Here is a 16,196-nt window from a genome sequence, read left to right as displayed (position 1 = left end):
TTCTAACAAGATAGATGGCACCATGAACTCACTTTTCTTCTTGTCCTAAATTGTATTACAAAAATGTATTAATTGTATTTTTTTTTTAGCATATATATTCTCGTTATATAATCTCCTTGTCCCAAAAGATGGAATATCCAACTCAAGAGCCCCACACTCCGGCTCGACAAAGCAAAGATGTAAATTATGGTGACTCAATGGTTCAGTAAACATGGTCAAATGTCAGTGCGCACAAGGGATCTGTCTACTTCGGGCATAATCCCAACACTGCCGCCGAAATTCAAATCTTGATCTCATCTCCCAAATACTGCATACTGAACCATTAAATGGTTCAAATTAAGCCCGTGCAGGCCCGTTATATAATCTGTATTGAATATTGATTAGGTTTACACGACAGATATAACTGAGAGATAAGTGTTATTTTTTAAATTTATTTATAATTTTAAATGATTTTTTTTTTTTTGTATTGTTCAATTATTTTGGTTGACCTGTGCAGAGTGGGTGCACAAAACTTCAAGAGTTAAGCTTTGTCTTATTACATGTACAGATAAATGATAGTAACTGTTGAGAAAGTAGAAATGTGAATTGACAAATGTACAACTATGAATGCAATTGTCAAATACACATACACATTTTTTAAAGGTTTGTATACAATGTTTTTGTGATATTTTTACATGGTTCAAAGATTGAAAAGTAGAAAAATAATTTGATGGTCAAACATCATCATTTACTTGAAGAAACTAATTATTATTTTTGTTTACGGACAGCATAAATTGGAAAAAAAAAAAATCAAGTTTATGATTGAATCAATTTTTTAAAATTATTTTTACTGTATAATTTTGTATACAGTAATAGACTTTCCTTGGGTTCACTTCAATTAAAAGTTGATGTTAAAAGCTTTCCTAAGCACAAAGTTACCTTTTTTCCTTCTCCAATGGCTACTGTCTGCAAAGTGTCACTGTTCATCTTCTTCTCATTCTGTGTGTATCTTCTGAGTTATGCTTCACCAGAAGCAGATATTCTGCTTACATTCAAGAACTCCATTGAAGATCCCATGAACTCTCTCATGGGATGGTCCAACACCACAGCTGTGCACCACTGTAACTGGACTGGTGTCACTTGCACACCTCAACCTTCATCATCATCATCAATCTCTTCTCTCAATCTTCAAAGCTTGAATCTTTCTGGTGAAATCTCAGCTGCTATATGTGAGCTCCCCAGTCTCACCCATCTTAACCTGGCTGATAACTTCTTCAACCAGCCCATTCCTCTCCATCTCTCACAGTGTGGGTCTTTGGAGAATCTGAATCTCAGCAACAATCTCATCTGGGGCACAATCCCAGACCAGATTTCTCAGTTTGGGTCTTTGAAGTTTCTTGATTTTGGGAGGAACCATCTTGATGGGAACATCCCAGAAAGCATTGGGTCATTGAAGGAGCTTCAAGTTCTCAACTTGTGTAGCAATTTGCTTTCAGGTAAAATTCCACAGGTCTTTGGTAACTTCACTCAGCTTTTGACTCTTGATTTGTCTCAGAATTCCTTATTGGTGAGTGAGATTCCCGGAGATATTGGCAAGCTCAGTAAACTTGAGAAGCTTATCTTGGGAAGCTCTGGTTTTCATGGAGAAATAGTACCAAACTTCTTTGAGGGTTTGAAAAGTTTGGCCATTTTAGACCTTTCTCAGAACAATCTCACTGGTAAGATCCCTGAGATTGGGCTGTCTCTTCCAAATTTGGTTTCTTTTGATGTTTCACAGAATAGGCTTTCTGGGCCATTCCCTGTTGGTGTTTGTAATGGCAAAGGTCTTCAAAACCTTGCTTTGCATGAAAATTTCTTGAATGGCTCAATACCAAATGACTCCATCAATGAATGCATCAAGCTTGAAAGGTTTCAAGTTCAGAACAATAGGTTTACTGAGAATTTCCCTTCATGGCTATGGTCATTGCCTAAGATTAAGATCATTAGAGCTGAAAACAACAGGTTTTCTGGGGTCATCCCCGAATCGATATCAAAGGCTGCTGAATTAGAGCAAGTGGAGATTGATAATAACAGCTTTACTAGTAAAATACCTGATGGTCTTGGAATGGTTACAACCTTGTATAAATTTTCTGCATCTCTGAATGGGTTGTATGGTGAACTTCCTTCAAACTTCTGTGATTCTCCAGTTATGAGCATCTTAAATCTATCCCATAATTACCTTTCAGGTGAAATTCCTGAACTGAGTAACTGCAAGAAATTAGTCTCATTGTCTCTAGCTCATAACAGTTTTGCTGGTGAAATACCAAAATCTCTTGCTCAACTGCCGGTGTTAACTTACCTTGATCTTTCACTTAATAACCTCACTGGCCCTATCCCAGAAGAGCTTCAGAATTTGAAACTTGCTTTGTTCAATGTCTCCTTCAACCGGCTTTCTGGCAGAGTTCCATCCTCGTTGATTTCTGGCCCTCCTGCTTCATCTTTGCAAGGAAACCCTGGCCTGTGTGGTTCGGGACTTCCCAACTCTTGTTCAGATGACAGGCCTACTCACAAGAATGCTAAGATATCAAGATTGGCGTATACCTTGATCTCGATAGCTTTAGCCATTGCGATTATCATGGCTGTTGGATTTTACATGATTCGCCGTTCTCAGAAACCAAATCCCCAAATGGGAAGCTGGAGGTCAGTTTTCTTCTATCCTCTGAGAGTTACAGAGAATGATCTGATCATGGCAATGGATGAAAAGGCGGCCAGAGGGAACAGTGAAACTTTGGGGAGAATTTACGTTGTAAATTTACCAAGTGGTGAGCCAGTTGCTGTGAAGAAGTTAGTAAATTTTGGAAAGCAGTCTTCAAAATCTCTGAAATCAGAGGTCAAGACTTTAGCAAAGGTCAGGCATAAGAACATCACAAAAATTCTCGGGTTTTGCCATTCAAGCGATTCAATCTTCTTGATCTATGAATATGTAGCAAATGGTAGTCTTGGTGATCTAATTGGGAAATCTGGCATCAACTTACCATGGAGTGTTAGGCTGCAGATTGCCCTCGGAGTTGCTCAAGGACTAGCATACCTTCACAGGGATTATCTTCCGCATTTACTCCATAGAAATATCAAGTCACATAATATTCTGCTCGACGCTGATTTTGAACCAAAAATTACAGACTTTGCTCTTGATCGTGTCTTGGGAGAGACAGCATTTCAATCCTCCCTCGCTTCAGGATCTTCACCTTCTTCCTACTTGCCACCAGGTATGAGTGCATTCTATTGTATGCTGTGAACCATTATATGGCATTATACTTATGCTTAAGATCATGTAGCTTCATTTCCTTTTATTTTCTGGTGCATAAGAAACCTGTTCTGGTGATATTTCATTAATGGCGACTGTTTTAACACAGAATTTGGTTACACAAAGAAGGCGACTGAACAAATGGACACATATAGCTTTGGTGTTGTATTGCTAGAGCTCGTGACAGGGCGGAATGCTGAGCAAACAGAGCCTTGGGAGGGCTCGCTAGATGTTGTGAAGTGGGTAAGAAGGAAAATCAACATCACAAATGGGGCAGTTCAATTGCTGGACCCCAAGATTTCAGGTTCATCCCAACAACAAATGCTGGAAGTTCTGGAGATTGCTTTACACTGCACTGCTGTAATGCCTGACAAACGACCCTCCATGGCCGATGTTGTCAGGGAGCTTCAGTCCCTCTCAATCAAGATTGAGAGTACAAATCTTGAAATATCTGATTCTGGTAATACTTCAGTGCCTCTCTGAAGTAATAAAGAGCAGAGTCTATTGGCATCATGGTTTTGTACATTCTACAGATCATGTTAGTAGTGTTATTATGTTAATCAAACATATCCCCATGCAATATAAATGAACTCTGGTGTCACAAATTCCCAATCTCTCTCGTGGGTTTGTGGAATACTTGACTTCTTCAAGAATGATTTGGTAAGTTGTTTCAAAACTAGAAAGCTTTCAAGTTGTTCTTGATCACAAATGAAGTTTTATGACCAGTAAACAGCTCTGAACTTTTTGGCACAACAATAAATTCACAAATTCCAGTGGTATATTTTAGCATCTAACAGTGGACACATGAGAATAAAAGAGGATGAAATAGTAAGGCTAATGAATTCAAAGGGGAATGAAAACCAAATAGAGGAATGAGATTTCAGTGTCCTCAATGATTACCAATATCCCCTACTCCAAGAATTTTAAATCTACACTAATAATTCAACCAGAATTCGTAAAATAAATATGCAAATGATAAAAAGTCCCAATTTTTGCCTGACAAAAAAAAAGGAACCAATTTAATATAAATTCAGAAATTCAAGTTGTCATTAGCAGGCTGAGAAAATATATGTATATTGAAGTTGAGCATAGATTAAGGTAATTCCGAAACAAAATCGTAGTGTTATCGATTCAAGTCAAGAATTAAATAGAAACACTTATTTTTCCAACAACTACACCAGAGAATATCAACAATCAGGATCAGCATCAGCGGCCTTCCTCTAAAAGCCCTAATTGACAAATCGCAGATGCAGATGGATCCACCAATCTTTCAATCGGAATCATCACTGGACTCTTGTTCGAGGCGTTTAAGAGCTTCACCGTGGGCCCAGGTCTCGATTGTGAGATCGGGCTTGGCGTTAAGGCCGACGCCGAGGATGACGATGGTGAGGAAGCTGGTGACGTAGCAGGGGAGCTCCCAATCCTCCCACTTGCGGGACTGTCCGGGGGGCAGCGGGGTCCGGTTGAAGAGGTAGCCGTTGGGGCGCTCCTGGTGGCCGGGAGTGAGGAAAGGGTTGGGGCCATGGCCTCCTCGCGTGCGGAGGCCGGAGCTCAGGCGGGTTCTCAGCATACCGGCGGCGTTCGCGAAGGGTTTCGCGGATGGCATCTTTGATGAAATTTGGAGAGAGTTTTTGTGTGGACTTGGAGATGGTCTTTGTAGTGTGGAGTGATGAATCCTCCCTCCGGATTCGTGTTCGAGTGTGAGTGACTCAAAATACGCTGTCGTTTCTTAGCATTATACTCCGTAATTATTAAGTATTTGATTCTCATTACTATTGTGGTTCTAATGTTTGAATCAGTATATTTTGATTCAAACATTGAAATTGAAATTGTAAAGAGGATCAAATAATGAGTTTAAGTAAAAATATATTCTTATTTGATAGTAAATAAGAATTAAAATTAAAATAAATAAATAATTAATTATCGAAATAAAAATATATAAATAAAAGATTTAGAATTACTATTATAATGAACTGATTCTATACTGGACTAATTTAATAAAGTCAAATTTAACAATTAAGAGAGTTTTACTACATGAATTTTCAGATTTAATAATTAATAAGAGTTCTACTATATGGATTTTCAATCTTTATTCTCTTATTTTTATTTCGTAATGTAATCATGAATGATAAGTTATATTTATCTTGTTGGTCCAAAAAAACTGTTACCATCAAAATTTTGAATAGCAAAATACAATTTAAAATAGAATTTAAAAGTTTAAGTAGTATTTTTCGATAATAAATTACCTATTGTATTGAGTGTAACGAGAGGCATAGGAAGTCTTACCCACTTCTTAAAACCACACAGCTACTAAGAGCATCCACATTAGTTGGGAAGAATATGGGGATAATGTAAGAGTGATTAGGAGAGAGAATTTGCGCGCGCCTGACGCACCCGTGCGGGCGGGCTGCTGTGCGCGTTTGATGTTTCTTTTTTTTTCTTTCTTCTTCTTTTTCTGACATTATTTCCTATTTTACAGATGCATTCTTCCCTAATTAATTCTCCCCCACATCAATATTATTTTTAGGAGTAAATACCAGCAGAGGTCTTCCGACTTTGGTGACACTGCCACCTTTAGTCCTCAATTTTTAAATCAACCACTTTTAGTCCTCTTACTTTTTATTTCTAGACATCTATGGTCCTTCTGATATACTTGGCCATCTAATGTCGTTTTCTCAAAGGTAATTCGGTCATTTCATAATTAATTTATTAATTATTATATTTAATTTCCTCATCAGAATAGTCAAACAATGGTTTCTCCATGAATGTGTACAAAACCAGCTCGTGAATTCATATATGCATTCACAATTCGTCGCCGCTTTCATTGGGAAAACCATTGTTTGACTATTCTGATGAGGAAATTAAACATAATAATTAATAAATTAATTATGAAAGGATCAAATTATCCTTGAGAAAACGACACTAGATGACCAAGTTTAACAAAAGGACCATAAATGGCTAGAAACAAAAAGTAAGAGGACTAAAAGTGGTTGATTTAAAAATTGAGGACTAAAAGTGACAGTGCCACCAAAGTCAGAGGACCTCTGCTGGTATTTACTCTTATTTTTAGCTTGAAAGAATTATTGCTGAAATAGCTCACTATTCTTCACTAGTGTAAATGCTCTAACACATGGACAACAATGCATTTAGTCCATAATAACTTAAAAGCCAACTTCTCGCAACATGTGTTAATAGTAATATAAAGACTTATTGGTTAAAAAATGTAATTATTTACCATTTCTTAGGATTATATTCAAATTTTTTAAATTTAACAATTTAATATCAAACATTTATATTTTGCACTAATTTTACCCAATTATAGTATCCAACTTACCATTAGAATGACACAACTCAACTTTGTTAAATTAATTATAAGCTACTTTCTGATTAGGGAATTGATCTTGATTGAAATCTTATCCCTTCCTTCGTCTCCAAACGACGTTATAAATTTAAAAAGGAAAAAAAAAAATAAAGTGATCTGTAAAAATCTTAGAAAATTACTACAAAGTACCAACAAAGAAATCGTAATTAAGTAATTGCCAAATGCGAACATATTGATAGAATTGGGTTCCTCCCTCCCACTGTGAATCATAATAATAGTGTCCATCTTGCTTTACAAACAAGCTGCAAGCATGAATGAATCCTTATCTTATCTCATCATACAAACAAGCTAAGCATCCATCACACGAAGTGACTCCCTCCGCTTTCCTCTACGTTAGTATTCATTCATAAAATAGATGTCATACTTAGCTTCTTCTTCTATATACTCATACTCAGATAAGAGTAATGGGAGTTTCTGGTTCTCTGTTAATTAGAGAATGTGGATACCCGGTTGGGTTGGAACTCTTGATGCCATCCTCTCTACTTCCCCGCTATCTACTACTATAATAAATCATATATACATCATGCCTAACCACTGCAAAAACATTTGCTTTCGCTTTCTTTCATATCTCCATCTTTAGCTGATTTGCAAGCAAAGGACCTGTACCCATATACCATATACAATTAATCTTCAATCTATGTATATATATATATATATATATGCTCGTGTACTGTACATACTAGATGCTTCTGGACAGCAAGCATTGTATCTGTGCAGACCAAAGCTTGATGTCCATTCAACCCAAAGGAAATTGAGTGTGGGGGGAATTTCAATTTCTAGACTTGAGTGAAATATAAGATGGAAAATCACCTGAATTTGTCGAGTCATAAGTTAATAGTGAGTTCTCAGGTGCTATGAAGCTACAATTCTCTTCCCTAGTCCACATAGGTTGATGAAATCCATCGGCATGCCATAGCTGTTGATGTTGCGGTCTGTTTTCAATGGCTTGCCCCTCGGGCCACATCGAGGGCATTATCATGCCAGTGCAGTTATTTTCCACAGGGGAATCAGTCTGAATTTTGAAAATAAAGGAAGTTGGGTCAATAATATATAGTCATAGTAAATGGTCTAAAATTATTATGTAGCCCCAGGCTACTCTGCAAATGTAAACGCTACTCACTATATATCTCCTAATGATGGGAGGATGGGAAGCATCCTTCTTATTATCATCACTAAGGGGTCCTCAGAAAGCCATGGCATAAGATGGTTTCCAGGACTTGAATACTTTTCAATGTTAACGGTACTATTACAATCATTTCTGAGTTGTCGCTTAATAGATATAGGACCCACTAATTCAGAGTCTGACATAGACAACCCCCAAAGGGAAACAACATAATGATATAGAGAGAGAGATGTCATTCTAACAGATCATGCTCATACATTCAAGGCGTAAATGTTCACAGGCATGGGTGGTCCACCATTGAGATCCCTGCTATAACTTCATGATTGGTTTAAAACAAGGTTTTGAACTATTAAGCAAGGACAACAAACCAAAAATTGTTTGTCGTGGCTATAAGGGGAAGAAGATGTCCAGAAAATAGCATTTCCAAATTAACTCACGTAATGAAATATTAACACAAAGTGCTTAACTTTAGCATTTATGGTACCATCAATCAGAAGTCAGAGGTGAATAAATGCTATTCACTGTAGTGTAGTCAAATAGCTATTAAGAATAAAGGGCTTTGTCATACTTACTTCAGCAGCGAAGAGAGCATCAATATTAAAATCGATTCTTGGGTTGACAGCAGCAAGTCTCATTGATAAGAACTGTAACGACAGAAACACTTATCAGAAAAATTAACAGTTGCACACTACAAAGCTATTGTGAAATTTAAATTTCATGAACCAGGATTATCCATTGACCTATTACTATTTAGACAATAGCCTCAGAGTGATTGGAATTTGAAGTCCAAAGAGAAAATGATGTACATTTGAATTAACATTAGACATCTCTCTGTTCTCCGGTTTCTATTGCCTGAGCACTCATATACCAACTTACCCATCTCTTAGAAGAGTAATGGGTACTGAAAATTATTGTCAAATAAATATTTTTTTAAAAATCAGAAAGTATAAATCAATTAAGCCTCTTTATTCTGGAACATGCCCTGAATGCTTCATTTCCTTCGTCCTGTTCTGTAACTAAGGTGTAATTGCATTTTAAACACCCATGATATTTCAGCTATGATAAATCAGAACATTCTCTCAAGACTGACCTCGACTTGGCGCTGTAGGAACTGGACATGGTTAATGATCTCATCCAACACCATTGCAGTACCTGAAATCTGCAAAGAAATTAAATAATAAAATAAAATTAAGAAAGCATAATACTTTAGTATAAAGAGGCAAAGACAAAGCTGAAACGAATTTGTTCTTGCATTGGTGATATTTGAACCTAAATATGGTGGCCTGGTGGGAAATAATGTTTTACATGAATAGCACCGTCTTTAGATCTCAACTGCCTGAAAGGAGTCAAGACCTTACAATAATTGCATAGGTACTAGGGAGGAAGGAGAACCACAATAATAAATTAGGTTTTCCAAATTCCCCATTTTTCCAAGTACAGTTTAGTTAATGGTTTGCTTACCAGAAAATAAAGAAGGTTGCAATGTAGACCTATTTAGTATGCCTTCTGATTACTTGGACTCCACCTTATGAGCAGTACAAGTCCAATTGATCTTTCTTATACACAATACTACTCTGGAATTTATTTTATTTTCACATTTTTAAAGAATTCCAGAACTAATACAGTGGAGTGCATTAAATATCAATGGACTTTGAGTCATGCACCCTCTGGCATCAACTCCAGAGACTTATAAATATATTGTTATGAGCATCTAGCAGTGGTATTGATAGCACACGATAATTGAAGTCTGTAATATTGAGCAGTGTCACTTTTCTAATTCTATCATAAAAAGAAATACAAAGAAGTTCATTTATACCCAAAGAGTTTGACAGGAAACTAAACATCCAAATGAAGAAACAATGTACTCCTAGGTATGGGTTAATGATCAAGCCATAATTCACATAATTCATTAGAATGGTTTCTTTAGGGATACAGTCTGTAAAAGCTTAACCGATCATCCTATTCTAACTCATAGAATGCATTCACTCCCAAAGAATTTCTTATGGATAGATTAGAAGTACAATGAATATAATCCTTCAAGAAAAATAAGTTCAGTATCATAGAGAGGGTAGAATTATGATCCAGAGAAATCAAACTACATGCTAGTCACTAACAAACTTTAGTCCGAGTTGAAGGAGTTTGGTTCCCCTTAAGTAAGGTCTTAGGTTCAAACGTTATGAATGGAACAAGCAACACTAGGAGAGCTCCTTCAAATAGGATCCGGCAGAAGCTTGAGCTTGAAATGAATTATTATACCGCCCCCCCCCCCCCCACCCGCCACCCCCCAAAAAAAGGGCATGCAGAGAGTCTTTAACTTTTAATGCAGCAAATTCCTTAGTCCTTGTCCTCTCTCTTGTCTCGAGGCACAGTAGCTGGCAATACCCACCTAGACAAGGACTTAATAATTGCAAGAGTAACAGCTACTTCTATTGTTTTAGACGGCAAATTTAAGCATAAGACCTACCCTATAACCTAACCCTAAGGGCAGTAACCAAGGTCTTGGATATAGTGGAAAAAAGCCTTCTAGAATAACTTCTAACTAATCTTGTTTCCCAAAATTAGTTAACAAATGCCGAACTCGGTATCTTCTGAATTACTCAATATCAAGCAAAGATGAACCGGGATACTATCTTTGTAAGAATAGACAATGGTGACCTCCGAAAAGACTTCTCACGAACCGGAGACCCCCATGGAAAGCAAAAAGTTGAAACAACAGTTAGAACTTTGAAAGAGACATTTCATCCCCCTTAGCTCTCCACTTTTATTGGTGCAAAAGCCAGTAGTTTTTCTTTCTTTTCTGGTTACAGTAGGAGACAATGACCCAACCATCCTTAGAATAATCTTAAAGCATAATTAAAGCAGATTTTCCAGTCAAGTAAATAATTGAAAGGATATCATCATCAACACTAGCCGTACTAATGATGAAATGACAGCTAACCTTGTTACATCCTGGGACCAGCTCCTGTAACAGCTTCATTCTAGCATTAATCTTTTCTCTCCTTGCCTATATAATAAAATAGAGTTCTTTAACCCCGCAATTACACCGCAATTAGAGCTTAATTAGGATATTTATAGAATTATTACTCTTTCAGCTAAGCTATGGCTATCGGTGGCTTGGCCTCGGCGAGCTCGGACATGAACATATGGAAGCTTCTCACCATCCCCCTCCGAGGTATTGTTAGCTGCTTTCTTGCTCTTCTTGCTGGGTTCTTTAATCTAGTTTTTTTAAAACAGAAAATTTAATTCGCGATTAAGAATTCCATTTTCTGCAATGTGGGAACTGGGAAGTTGAAAACTTGAAATTACCTTTTTCTCTCTCTCCTTTCGTTTGGCGGATTTCTGATTGACAGTTGGATTGGAAACGGCCGGGGATGAATTCGGGTTTGAGTCCGAATCTGCGGGCTCCGACTTCACGAAATGCGGCGGCTTCGAGCACGAATTCGACGGAATTGATTCCGTCTCCGGTGAGTTCCCGGCGAAGACGGAGAATTTGGAGGCTCGGTCAACCAAAGCCGTGTCCGAAGGGAAAATTGGCGGCGGAAGAAAACCCTGGTGGTGATAATTCCTCTGAGGTTCAATTTCAGGAAGCTTCGTCGCCGGCGAATCTTCTGCTTCCGACGAGTGAACCAAGAGCTCCACCGCCTGCTTCGCTGGGAGCCCGAGTAGAGCAGTGAACGAACTTCCAGCTTCCTCAGATACTACTGGCATTAAACTATGGAAGCCCTCGTTGCCAAACTGTGGAAGCTCAGTTCGGATATCTCCGGGTTTCGCTCCGCAATTCACGGATCTAGTTTGACCCAATTCCATTGACTCCATTCCTATTTGTAATGAACCAAAAACCAGTCCCCAGTCCCCAGTCCCCAGTTCACAATACAAATATTTCAAAGGCCTGAATTCAGCTCACCCCGGAGAATTATCTTATCTCAAACTGAAAACTTGAAAACAACCCAGTTAAATACAAACAGAGTTCTTTCACTTCTCGAAGCTATCAAACACTCAAGAACTTAAGAAATGCAGCAATGGCTCAAGAAGCAGTGAACCACTAGCAAAAGAACTGGAAAAGAACAAGAAAGAAAGCAGAGTCAGAAAACGAGAGTGAAGCTTCTAAACTGTTCTCACTTCTCAGCAGAGCAGAGTTGATTCTCATACGGAGTTTGAATGGCAGATTGTCAGGTAAGCGCAACGTTTCTCTATGCGCTCTGAAAAGGCTGTGCTCTTTTTGCGTATTAGTTAGAGGGAGGGGGAGAAGGTAACATATATATATATATATATATATATATATATATATATATAAAGTACGTATAAAGCAACGTTTGCTTTGGGGGCCGTTATCTGTGCAGAAAGAAAGAGAGAGAGAGATGAAGAAGGAGAAGCGTAGGAAGATAGGAGTGTCCTTAAACGGGTGGGCGTTACAGTGGGGACCGGATACGAACTCAACCCGACACTGTTTCTATCGCAGTAGATGACCTGTCATTTTCTTGCATTTATATTTATGTTTTTCAACAAAAATAATCTATTAGTCTTCTTGATTTGAACCAGTTAGCTATTTAGTAGTTTGTGATTTTTTTCGTCACACAAAAATAAAGAGGTCCATCTTAGATCCGAATGAAGTTAGGTTGGGAGGTACGGTAAGGTTATTATTATTATTATTGAACATTTAGACGTCACATCATTAACGTTGAATACTTTGAATATCTTATTAATTGTTTATAGGTTATACAAATTATTTTTTGAAATTTGAATTTTTATTTAGATTTTTTTATTTGATAATATTGTTACAATTTTTATTTATTTATTTATTTATTATTTTAAAAAAACTCATCCCTTACCCTTATTAGACATTTTTATGGAGTATTTTATTAACCGCCTAAATTATCAAATTACTATTTTTTTTATTAAAAAAGAAATTTAGTATGATTTTTTTTTATTTAAAGAGAAAACCAATAACTATTATCTAATATTGTGATAATACGATCAATTTTGTTATAGATCATGATGCATATTACTTTTGGATTATTATACTTTTAGTTTGCATTTAATTTCAACAAAAAAAAAAGTTATAAATAAAATTTAAATTTTTTAGTATAAAAAAATAAACCAAACAAAAAATATAATTTCTTAACTTTCAACGAAATAAAAAAATATTTTTTTCTAACCTCCATTTTTGGACAAATTAGGCATTTTTTCGTTAATCAGAATAAATATTTTTCTTTGACTTTATTTTTCTTGAATATACAAACACATTAAAAAATGACTTCCGAAAGTCATTCTTCCGTTTTTTTAAAAATGGACCCTTAATGTTATCATGATAATATTGGATTAATAATATTCATTTTAAAACGTTAAAACAGCTAACGTGGTAAAATAAATTTTTTGTATGAATTTAAAATAAAAATTAGTGTGATGAAATTAATTAATAAACTATTAACGCGATGGATGGGGAAAAGCTCTCCAGCCAACGGTCGGAAGAAGATCGAGATTTGCTTGAACGGAGTACGAAGAAGGCGAAGAAGGCAACCGGCTCTGAAATGAACGCGCTGATGGATCTCACGACTGATTTTTCGACGGACGTGGCCTTTGTTCCAGAAACTCCGTTAGACGGCGACGGGGCTCCGACTGAACCGACGGCCATGCAGGCTGTACGCGAGGGTATGTCATCAAGAGATTTAACGAATACTTTTGTGTCGCAGGTACCGGCTGTGTCTAGGAGGACGTATGCTCAGACAGTCGCCGATCATATGGAGACATCTCTCGGACATGCAGACGTGTCTGAGGAGGAGGAAGACGAGGATCTATCCGATGGGGAGGCCGATGATCCACTCTGTCCTACCATTCGGCTGACTAAGGCGGAAGTAGAACAGATTAGGGCGCCGTGGAGGAAGGCCATCATCGTTAAGGTGATGGGAAGATCGGTAGGCTACGCGTATCTGCTAAGACGTCTCACCTCGATGTGGAAGCCGAAGGGGAAAATGGAGCTCATCGCGATTGATAATGGCTATTTCATCGTCCGTTTCGGCGCGGTGGAGGATCTAGAACACGCGATGTTTGAGGGTCCATGGATGATCATGGACCATTACTTGCTTGTTAAACCATGGATACCGGATTTCGACCCCTACGCCGATGTCACAGAGAAGATCCTAGTGTGGGTAAGAATCCCGTGCTTACCAGCTGAGTACTATAACTTGATTTTCCTTAGGAAGCTCGGGAACAAGGTGGGGAAGACGATCCGCGTGGATCAAGCTACAAGCCAGGTGTCGAGGGGTATGTTCGCACGCATATGTGTGGAGGTTGATATACGGAAGCCACTCATCTCAAAATTCACCTATAAGCAGCGAGTGAGGTCGGTGGCGTACGAAGGCATCCACTTAGTGTGTTTCTCATGCGGAATATACGGTCACTCGACGGAGACATGCCCCAAAACGAACAAACCTGCGTCGGAAAGTGAAGAAACAGGAAGCAAGAAAGAAGGCAACGCTGGATCAGGGGTCGTGCATGGAGTCATTGTTGGCGCTGAACCTTTTGGGAAATGGATGATCGCTCCGGGGCGCAAGGGCAGAACTGGGGGTCGGCAGTATGAGAGAAACAATGGTGGAGCGGTTGGGAAGAAGCAGGTTGCGCAATCTGGAAATTCTGGGCAGATTAAAAAACCTCCAGTGACCAGATTTTCGGCTCTTGTTGATTTGGAGGAGGATGGGGTGATGCATGGGGAGGAGGACATGAATGGGGATGCAAATGTCGATCAGTTTTTGGAGAATTGGGATGCTGATAAAACACTGCAGTCTAACTTACACGCTGAGCAGGGGGCGAAGAATGGCAGAAGACGTCCAAATGTAGTTATAGCTGAGAAGCAGGTTCAGAATGAACCGTTTGTGCCAGAGGTTGTTCGGGGGAGGGGAGAAGAAGAGATTTCAAGGGGGCTACGCGTAAGACGGGGGGTTGGATCGAGACGAGCGGCGGAAGAAGACGAGCATACAGTCGTCAGAGGTGAGCAAGGCGGTATTGTTATTCATGCATCACGTGTGGTGGTGGGGAACGAGGCCGGTGACTTACCCCCGCCCGTTTGGCAACCTACTGAAGAACACCACGCTGACCCGCCGGACTGTTTCGACAATGAAGGGGATGCAGTCATGGAAGTTGAAGGCAATCCAGCGGATCAGGAGGTTTATGAGGCCCCTTTGGGCGTTTGAGTAATGTTTACTCTGCCTTTGTATTTGTTTTTCGGTTTGGTTTGTTAGCTTCCTTTTGGAGCTCTTTTTGTTTTCTCTTCTCTCTTTTCTTTTATTTATTTATTTTATGGATTTTTTGTTTTGGAATTGCCAAGGGGCGTGTGGACGGGTGGTCCACCGTGCCCTAAAAAATCTGCTACAGGTCTATAAGCCAAGCATCCTGGGACTTTTCGAGCCCAAAGTGTCGGGGGACCAAGCTAATAAAATATGCGCTAAGCTCGGGTTTTCGGATTGGATCCGCGTAGAAGCTGTAGGCTTCAGTGGGGGTATTTGGGTTCTTTGGAAGGACCCAATACACATGCACATTTTGTTCACCCATCCTCAATTTATCCTTCTACAGGTGCAGCAGAACGACCAGTCACCTTGGGTCCTGGCGGCAGTGTATGGCAGCCCGGCTCCGCACTTGAGACGCCGGCTATGGAATGACCTTTCCCAGTCGCGAAGGGCCCTGAACGGACCTTGGATGGTGGCTGGGGACTTTAATTCAGTGGTCTCGAGGGAGGAAACACGCAACTATAGCTCCTATTCAACGCAACGAAGTTCAGATTTTGTAAAGTGGATCCAGGACGAAGGTCTCATAGACATGGGGTTTACGGGGCCGAAGCTGACTTGGGTCAAGGATGGTGCTTCTGATGATGTGAAGGGAGCCCGTTTGGACAGGGCTATGTGCAACCTCGGTTGGCGTGCCCGCTTTCCAGAGGCTACGGTGGAGCACTTGCCCCGGGTGGCTTCGGATCATGCTCCGCTCCTGGTAAGGCTTTTTGGGGGAATTCGGCCTAATATTGTCAAATTTTTCAACTTTCAGGCTGCTTGGACTACACACCAGGATTTGCCCGAGGTAGTCAAGAAGTTGTGGAAGACCGATAAGTGTTTGACGGATAACCTACGGCTGGTAGCTGATGGGCTTCAAAGTTGGAACACGGAGGTGTTTGGCAATGTACACAAACGCAAACGAAGTCTCTTGGCTAGAATTGGGGGCATTTAGAAGATCTTGGCCCAGCGACCCCATTCTGGCTTGCGAAGATTGGAAAGAAAGTTGCAGGCTAGTTTGGAGGACGCCCTGTATCAAGAGGAATTGATTTGGTATCAAAAGTCTAGAGAAGATTGGATAAGATCGGGGGACAGAAATACAAAGTTCTATCACGCTGCAGCTACTGTTCGGAAAGCACGGAGCAAGATTTTGGGTCTGCAAGACGATACCGG

The 16,196-nt window shown here is 39.3% G+C and overlaps 3 protein-coding genes and 1 long non-coding RNA gene across 4 annotated transcripts; 2 read left to right on the top strand and 2 right to left on the bottom strand.

The window, feature by feature from the left end:
• The first annotated feature begins 851 nt into the window (after window positions 1-851).
• LOC109150860 (probably inactive leucine-rich repeat receptor-like protein kinase At5g06940) lies at window positions 852-4,002 on the top strand. The gene is made up of 2 exons (XM_019298839.1): window positions 852-3,224; window positions 3,372-4,002. Exons 1-2 carry the CDS (start codon window positions 935-937, stop codon window positions 3,743-3,745), a joined length of 2,664 nt encoding a protein of 887 aa, XP_019154384.1. The 5' UTR covers window positions 852-934; the 3' UTR covers window positions 3,746-4,002.
• Window positions 4,003-4,305: 303 nt separating this feature from the next.
• LOC109151399 lies at window positions 4,306-4,955 on the bottom strand. Its single transcript, XM_019299417.1, has one exon. It carries the CDS (start codon window positions 4,866-4,868, stop codon window positions 4,533-4,535), a length of 336 nt encoding a protein of 111 aa, XP_019154962.1. The 5' UTR covers window positions 4,869-4,955; the 3' UTR covers window positions 4,306-4,532.
• Window positions 4,956-6,816: 1,861 nt separating this feature from the next.
• Window positions 6,817-11,637, bottom strand: LOC109150846 (transcription factor bHLH48-like). The gene is made up of 7 exons (XM_019298821.1): window positions 11,074-11,637; window positions 10,852-10,983; window positions 10,706-10,771; window positions 8,858-8,926; window positions 8,340-8,411; window positions 7,455-7,656; window positions 6,817-7,244 (listed from the first exon to the last, which is right to left on the bottom strand). Exons 1-7 carry the CDS (start codon window positions 11,581-11,583, stop codon window positions 7,207-7,209), a joined length of 1,089 nt encoding a protein of 362 aa, XP_019154366.1. The 5' UTR covers window positions 11,584-11,637; the 3' UTR covers window positions 6,817-7,206.
• LOC109150856 lies at window positions 11,530-12,461 on the top strand. Its single transcript, XR_002049236.1, has 2 exons — window positions 11,530-11,940; window positions 12,108-12,461. It is a non-coding gene; the product is annotated as an uncharacterized LOC109150856 (long non-coding RNA).
• The last annotated feature ends 3,735 nt before the right edge of the window (window positions 12,462-16,196 follow it).

The sequence above is a fragment of the Ipomoea nil genome, unplaced genomic scaffold, assembly GCF_001879475.1.
Source record: "Ipomoea nil cultivar Tokyo-kokei standard unplaced genomic scaffold, Asagao_1.1 scaffold0268, whole genome shotgun sequence".
Classification (NCBI taxonomy): Eukaryota; Viridiplantae; Streptophyta; class Magnoliopsida; order Solanales; family Convolvulaceae; genus Ipomoea; species Ipomoea nil.
This window is presented reverse-complemented; position numbering and strand designations above follow the sequence as displayed.

Bases quoted from the DNA above. Each gene is read 5' to 3' on its own strand.
- LOC109150846 (XM_019298821.1), bottom strand. From the start codon at position 11,583: ATGGAGTCAATGGAATTGGGTCAAACTAGATCCGTGAATTGCGGAGCG. The intron at 7,657-8,339 runs GTAAGTATGACA...TTCAAAATTCAG, and splicing joins ATGCTCTCTTCGCTGCTGAA to ACTGATTCCCCTGTGGAAAA. The intron at 7,245-7,454 runs GTGATTTTCCAT...ATATGGGTACAG, and splicing joins TTATGACTCGACAAATTCAG to GTCCTTTGCTTGCAAATCAG.
- LOC109151399 (XM_019299417.1), bottom strand. From the start codon at position 4,868: ATGCCATCCGCGAAACCCTTCGCGAACGCCGCCGGTATGCTGAGAACC.
- LOC109150860 (XM_019298839.1), top strand. From the start codon at position 935: ATGGCTACTGTCTGCAAAGTGTCACTGTTCATCTTCTTCTCATTCTGT. The intron at 3,225-3,371 runs GTATGAGTGCAT...GTTTTAACACAG, and splicing joins TTCTTCCTACTTGCCACCAG to AATTTGGTTACACAAAGAAG.